The sequence below is a fragment of the Cryptomeria japonica genome, chromosome 8 (genome assembly GCF_030272615.1).
Source record: "Cryptomeria japonica chromosome 8, Sugi_1.0, whole genome shotgun sequence".
NCBI classification, from domain to species: domain Eukaryota; kingdom Viridiplantae; phylum Streptophyta; class Pinopsida; order Cupressales; family Cupressaceae; genus Cryptomeria; species Cryptomeria japonica.
In genome coordinates this window covers 55,374,278-55,381,889 of record NC_081412.1, presented here as the reverse complement: position 1 = coordinate 55,381,889, position 7,612 = coordinate 55,374,278, and the positions used below count along the sequence as shown (strand labels likewise).

General features: G+C 34.9%; 1 protein-coding gene across 1 annotated transcript; it reads left to right on the top strand.

Moving 5' to 3' along the window:
* The first annotated feature begins 281 nt into the window (after positions 1-281).
* LOC131078049 (UDP-glycosyltransferase 85A1) lies at positions 282-2,560 on the top strand. The gene is made up of 3 exons (XM_058015669.2): positions 282-859; positions 1,259-1,824; positions 2,040-2,560. Exons 1-3 carry the CDS (start codon positions 355-357, stop codon positions 2,421-2,423), a joined length of 1,455 nt encoding a protein of 484 aa, XP_057871652.2. The 5' UTR covers positions 282-354; the 3' UTR covers positions 2,424-2,560.
* Positions 2,561-7,612: the final 5,052 nt, after the last annotated feature.

Here is a 7,612-nt window from a genome sequence, read left to right as displayed (position 1 = left end):
ATGCGTAAGCAAACATGTCACTGATCACAATACCAATGTATTGTGATAGGAAACAGGCCAATGAAACCCCTATACGCATACGCTACACCCTTTTCACGCTTGCATTTTTTTATTCAGACTTGTTTTTATCCCCTCCCAGTGATTGGAGTCAGTAACAAATGCAACTTTCTTTTTTCAAAATTACTGAGAGTTTGATGGAGACATTTAAGGTTCATATTCTACAGTTTGTAAACTGATCTTTGTAATGGTTTGGTTGTCTCACACCAAGACTTATACTCAACCACGATATATTACTTATAGTTTGGTTATACTCAATCACTGTATTGAGAATAACTGAAGAGAGGGCAACTAGAAATGGTGCCTCCATTGCACGCAGTAATTGTGGCCTGCCCTTTACAAGGCCACTTCAATCCAACAATGAATCTTGCAGAGCTGCTGGCCATGCGAGGATTTTTCATAACCTTTGTTACCACTGAATGGATAGATGAGCGGCTTTTAAAAGCGGCTTCCAAAGATGCAGCTGCTCGTGACCGTGAGATTCAAGAAAGGGGCTTCAAATTTCGGTTTATAGCTATCCCAGATGGCTTACCGCTGGAACATGGCCGAACTTCTGACGTTGGTGAGCTTTGGCTTGCTCTGCAAAGTTTGGGACCTGCTTTGGAAAGTGTGTTGACTGTAACAGATAAATCTGTACCGCCAATCACATGTATTATTTCAGATAGCTATTTATCCTGCACAGCAGAGGTGGCTAAAAACCTTGGGGTGCCCAGAGTTATCTTCTGGACTAATTGTACTGCATATGCCACTATTCAGAAAAACGCTAACTTTCTTCTTTCTCTGGGCTATATCCCTGTCAAAGGTATTTATCTTCTAATTTTTTCAATTTTTTTATTTTTGTGGTAGGAAAGAGGGGTCAATAGCTGGATGGGGCTCATAGTCTTTGTGGTTATAAATTTATTTTAGTTGGATGGGGTTCAATAGTATTTGTGGTTATAAATTTGGGGTTCATATTACTAATGCCCTTTGTTGCCTGTATCATTTATTTCATACTGCCCTGTGTTGCTCTGTTTGCCTGTATTATTTATTTCCTTCTTGTTTCTTGTTCTACTTACTTCATCGTTCTGTGATATACAACAATCTTTTGGTTTGTCCAGTCACATCAAAATTATTTGAGTTGGTTTTGTTTCTCGTCTAATCTTTGAGATACAATTACTTGTTCCATTAATGTCTTCTCACGTGACGGGCATTGCTATTGCAGAAGAGGACTTAAAGTCTAAAGATAAACTCATCACATGCCTTCCCGGAAAAATCCCACCTATTAGGCCTACCGACATCGTCTCCTTCTTACGGGAAAAATACATCTCTGAAGTAATTTACCGTCTCACTCTCTACGAATCTCGCTTCCAAAACATAGCAGACTACGTGCTAATCAATACTTTCGAGGAGTTGGAAGGAGGTAAAGATGCCCAAATTGGTCTCCGCGTTAATGGATGCCCTGCTGTGGCAATTGGCCCTGTGTTTCTTCCAAATTTCTTACAAGGTAGGAATTCCATGTACAGCATGTGGGAAGAGGACAAAACGTGCTTTCAATGGCTAGACGCTCAACTGCAGGGATCTGTGTTATATGTTTCCTTTGGTAGCATGGCTTTAAAATCTGAAAAACAATTGCATGAACTGGCTCTTGGACTAGAGGCTTGTGGGTACCCGTTCCTGTGGGTGCTCAGATCAGATATAGCAGAAGGCAAGTCTCTTGATTTACCAGAAGGCTTCAAGGATCGAACCAAGGATCGGGCTCTGATCGTTAGTTGGACGAATCAGTTGAAGGTAAGGCTGTTTCTAAACTTCTGATTATTGTAATTTTATAAATTAGTTTTAGTTTGGAGGATAGGAATAGATCATTCTTTGTTTGTTGTTGGACTGTTTTTTTTTGTTCTTTGTTGGGTTGTTTGTCATTCTTGATTTGTAATCTTCTTTTATGTTTAATAAATCTTTCTCTTTTTTGGGAGAGTTAAAACTATATTTTTTTCAAATGTATGTAGGTGCTTTCTCATCCATCAATTGGAGGATTCCTTACACACAGTGGGTGGAATTCTACTTTGGAGGCGATTAGCATGGGAATTCCTATGATTGGATGGCCTTATTTTGGTGATCAATTTCTTAATTGTCGATTTGTAAAAGATGTTTGGAATGTTGGCTTGGACTTTGAGGGTGTTGATGTAGATGAATTTAAATTAGTGACAAAAGAGATTGTTGAGAGTACAATTAGAAGTATAATGGAAGGTTCTATTAGAACGAAACTATGTGAAAATGTTGCGAGGTTAAAGGAGGCAGCACACAAGGCAGTGATGGAAGGAGGAACTTCTTATACAAACTTGAACACTTTTGTAGAGGATATGCAAAAGATAGCAAAATCAAGAGTCTAAGGAGTTCCCAAGTTTACAAGATTTTATCTAGTGAAACGAATGAATTTTAAGATTTTAATAAATTCAATATAAGAGATCATATACTATTTGTAATGTCAAGGAACCTTTAGAATGATATTAATTTTAATTTTATATTATTTTTGTACTAGCATATTGCTATATGTATGTTTAGTGCTTTTATCTTTGTACTTTACTACTTTGACTTCTTCAATATTCAAACTTCTAAAATATGTTATTATTCCTTAAATCTTTGGATCCACTTCTCTCACTCAACTATTAACCTTCAACTTTCTTACATCTCTCTTAAAGTCGCAATGCTCTTTATTAACTCAATACTTGGAATATAAAGTGAAAATTGAACTCTACCACTACATTAGTTTATAGAGTTATGAAGCATGTAGACACTAAAATTATTCATCTCTTCAAGAAAACTGTAAATTGAATTAAAAATTTGAACCAATAATTATGTTAATAGATATTTCTTGTGATATCATGAATGAGATTTTATTCAAATATTATGTACCACTATAAAACGATTTTTTAGAAGAAATTTGAGATGTTTTGTATGTTTAATACATGAAAGAGGTTTAATTACAAACCAAAGAGGATGAAATTAAGATGAATAAAGTGTTTTGTTAAACTAATAGTGATGAAGCAAAAGTATAGGACTTATAAGACAATCCAAAGTTACAGAAATATAATTTTGATTGTAAGTAGGAGCTCAATTTTTTGTACTATAAAGAGATGATGTGAGGAATCATAACAAGGGATTTTCAAGCACAATAAATTTTCTAGCCAATAGATTTGAATTCAATTTCCAAAGTCAATTCTAGCTTTTAGAGCCACTATAAACTCTATAGTCACATTAATTATTTCCTAGAGAAAGTACCTACGGATGGTAATTTAAAAAAAATTCTTGAATCATTTCTGATGCTCTGCAAAAAGGATTAGAAAATCTGTTTGATGGCAACACACACAAGAGTACAAGAAACAAACGTTAGTGTTAGCAACAAAAGATTATCCTAAACAGGCATATCAAGAGAGATATTAAGCATGAAATAGAAAGCATACAAACATAGAATAGATAAACTATACTCCTCCAAATGCTAATCAAGATGCTCATAGTTGCTCCTCCCTTGTTCCTCTCCTCTCCAAGTCCCAAATGAGTGTAGCTCTCAGCTTTTAGCACTATCCATGGATGCCATATGGAGATTCAAGATGGTTGAATATGATAAGCAAATGCTATGCAAGTGTAGACAATGATGCTATGAGAAAGCTCTATGCTAATGCCAGTATAACAACAATACTCTAATGCTTCTTTTTTTGCTTGAGGAGAAGGGTTCTATTTATAGAAGAAATGGGGAAATGAAGGGTTAAGATTGAGTAATCTTAACAAGGGTTAGATTGAAAGATATTCAATCCATGTGAGACTTTCAACCCAATCCCATGTTGACAAGTGTCACCATGAGGAGGCTTGAGAGGAGAGATAAGGAGCATTACATGCTTGAGGGGACATGATGGTTACCCTAGTCAAAGAAATAAATGCTTTGAAGAGACACATGGGTTACATGAGGGTTAAGTTAGGGGTCAAAGTCCTTAACCATGGGTGCAAGTGGAATTAACCATTAATGGTCATGTAAGAGCTATAAGTGGTTTGGAAGACTTTAGAGGTTAATTTGTTGAACACACAAAGCATTAATTGCTTTTCAAAGACTTTGGAGTCTTTGAGAAGTGACTCCAATTTGCTTAGGAATGTGATAATATTTAGGGGATGGATTAGGTTAATTAGGAAAGGTTTAGAAGAATCTAGAAGGGGTTTAAGCATGCAAGTGGAATTTGTAGGAAAATGCAAGTGGGAGGAATTTTGGTATTTTCAATTAAAATAAAATCATTTATTTCAATTAAATGGTGTAATTTGCATTTGGATAAATATTCAAATAAATATTAATTTATTTAAATGAGAAAAAGGAAGATAAAGCATTAAAATGCTTGAAGACTTTGAGGGAAACCATTAAAGGCTTGAAGACTTCAAGGAAAACCATTAAAGTCTTAAGAAGACTTTAAGGGAAGCCATTAAGTTTGAAGACTTTAAAGCCATCAAGTTTGAAGACTTTAAGGGAAACCATTAAAGGCTTAAGAAGACTATAGAAGGAAGCCATCAAGTTTGAAGACTTTAAAGCCATCAAGTTTGAAGCCATCAAGTTTGAAGACTTTAAAGCCATCAAGTTTGAAGACTTTAAGGGAAACCATTAAAGGTTTCAAGTGGGTGAGGATAAATAGGATTTTAAATAAATAATTTATTTAAAATAGCTGTGCAACTTGCTTTTGTAGGAAAATACAAGTGGGTGGAGGATAAAGGTGATTTAAATAAATTATTTATTTAAAATAATTGTGCAACTTGCATTTGTAGGAAAATACAAGTGGGTGGAGGATAAAGGTGATTTAAATAAATTATTTATTTAAAATAATTGTGCAACTTGCATTTGTAGGAAAATACAAGTGGGTGGAGGATAAAGGTGATTTAAATAAATGTTAATTTATTTAAATGTGAGAGGTGGGATTTTGGGGGAATTTAAATAAATATTAATTTATTTAAATGTGAGAGAAGATTTAATTAAATAAATATGATTTATTTATTTAATTAATGGTCTGAATTTGGTTAAGTGAATTAAATCAAATAAATTGAATAATTTATTTAATTAATAGGAGAAGAGGGTTAAGATGAATTAATTAAATATTAATTTAATTAATTATTAATTGATGGTTAAATAATCAAATAAATACTAAGTATTCATTTAATTAAGTGGACAGATTTATGTGACTACATTTGCCCCTCTTTGAGACGGTGCAGTTTATCGCGTCGTTTCAAAGAAAGAAAAATAGGTGTGAAGAAATGCCCCATAAAATGTAAATTTAATGGGTGGTATGCCCCCTCGAGAGATGGGCCGAATTTTTTTTTTTTTTGAAAAATCGGATGATCTCTCGAAAAAGAATGAAAAGTGGAGGGGAGGTAGAATAGAAGAAATTAGAACTAATGATGAAAGAATGGGAGAAAATGAAGTGTATATGAAGAAACAACAAGCCAGCGAGTACCCTGAGGTCATGCAAGAGATACATAGCAAATGTAGTGTGGGGTTTGGATTGATGTTATACAATTGATCAAAATTGGTTGGACAATCTAGTGCAATCGGTTTAATTGCCCTAGTCAAGTCAAAGCGTGACAGTTGATGTCAGTTGGTCGCTTGGACATGAGAAAGTTTGAGTAAGTGAATCAAAGTGACCTGATGTGACTGAGACAATTGATATAATTGCCTGATGAAGTCAAGGTATATGAAGCAAAATACTTGTTGAGACGTAGACAATTGATGTAATTGTCCGTTGGATTGTGTTTGATTGGTTGATCAATTGAGAGTGTGTGCGTGTGATGGATGGTTGTGGGGAATCATGGCAACCCCGTTGAAACTAGGTCATTATGATAAATCCTGATGTAGTCTAGGATTACCATAATCGATTACCTGTTGAGACCCGAAGATACTTGATCAAAGTATCTGTTGATAGTCTAGGTGTGTGGGAGTCGATGTATCTATGTAGACAGAGTAACTAGCTTAATTTTGTGGATGAGTGAAGATGGGAAGCGATGAAGAGATTAGGATGATGTTGATGATCAAGATAGGGAGGGTGAGGGGGGATTCGATGTTAGATAGAAGATATGGAGGACTAGGACCGAGTCCTATGGAAGAAGATGAGTAAAATAGAGTATGCATTATTATGACTATGTATGCATGATATGCAACTATTATGAATGTATGGATGGGTGGAATGCAACGAAATGCAATATATACAGATGAGATGAGATGACGATCCATAGTGCTTTATTTTTCATCATTGAGCTTTAAAATGTTGTAAGAAAATATAAGCAACTTGACATAATGATTCAAGATGACCTGAGTATTTCTTACATGGATTTGATATAACAAGTTAATACAAGCAACTTGATATAATGGATCAAGTTGACCTGAGTATTGCTTGTGGAATAGATAAGGATTATCTCCTTTCATGCATGACTTGGAACGTCCTCCTTGATCTTAGACTAATCATATCCTGAGACAAGTGCATACCGTACTAAGAGATAAAAACCTTTATCCAATTTGGATGATGTAGGAAGGAACCAAAGGAAAAAGCATTGTACCTGCAAACAAATAGTATATACATAAAGAATAAAGAATAAGGATCCTTGGTAATGATTCATGCTCATATGGTCGAGGTATACGCTATAGTCAGCAAGCCGTAGTGATCTATGACTGTATTTTTGCCTATGATCACGTAACTTAGTGAACTTCCCACGTAGACACCATTAGTACATGCCCCAGAACTTCATAGGAAATAATGTGCAAACGATACAAACAATGCTGCAAGATCCTGATACAGATAAACGAACGATTGTACTCACAAATCAACCAAGTATTTGATAGCTTAACATAATTTTCTTGTCAAAGAAAATGTCACTTTTGTCTTTGTTTTGGTAAGGAAGGATGCATCCTTGTTGAAGACAGTTTGATTGTTGATGTTGATTGTGTGGTTGATTGGTAAATGGTCATTGTGTGAGTAGTTTGTCAATGTTTATTTTGGTATCTGCATGGATGGGTATGTACAAGGTGTTGTCATGTTTTTGTGTGATTTTTCAATGGTTTTGTCGATGTTTTTGGATTTTGAATTGTTTTGAATGTTTTTGGTATTTTTGCGAGATATTTTTGAATGTTTTTGGATTTTTGATGATTGTTTGAATGAAGAACTTAATGAATCATAAGACAATGTAGAATACACTTCCATCAATTGGTTAAAGGCATTGCCCCCAGTTTTAGACATGACTATGAAAAAGTGGGATGCAAGATGTATGGAGTACTATCATAATTGCAGAGGAATAAAAAGCCATGGTTGATGGATGGATGGATGTATGTATGAAGTAGATGTGATCGCAACAAGTCTGAAAGACAATGGAGCCATAGCCTTTACGAGTGGTGCCTGTTTTCTAGGTTTTCACCATCGTACTTACCCAAGGTGCCACCGGAGTGGTTGTTCACCGTTTGGATGTATGATTTTTCTTTACTTTTTTGAATGTTTTTGTATTTTCTTTAGGACATTTTTCTGAATGTTTTTGGTATTTTCTGGTATGCAGGGGAGCCTAATGC

Excerpts from the sequence above, each read along its gene's own strand:
- LOC131078049 (XM_058015669.2), top strand. The coding sequence starts at position 355 with ATGGTGCCTCCATTGCACGCAGTAATTGTGGCCTGCCCTTTACAAGGC. Across the intron at positions 860-1,258 it reads GGGCTATATCCCTGTCAAAG|AAGAGGACTTAAAGTCTAAA; the intron begins GTATTTATCTTC and ends TTGCTATTGCAG. Across the intron at positions 1,825-2,039 it reads GTTGGACGAATCAGTTGAAG|GTGCTTTCTCATCCATCAAT; the intron begins GTAAGGCTGTTT and ends AAATGTATGTAG.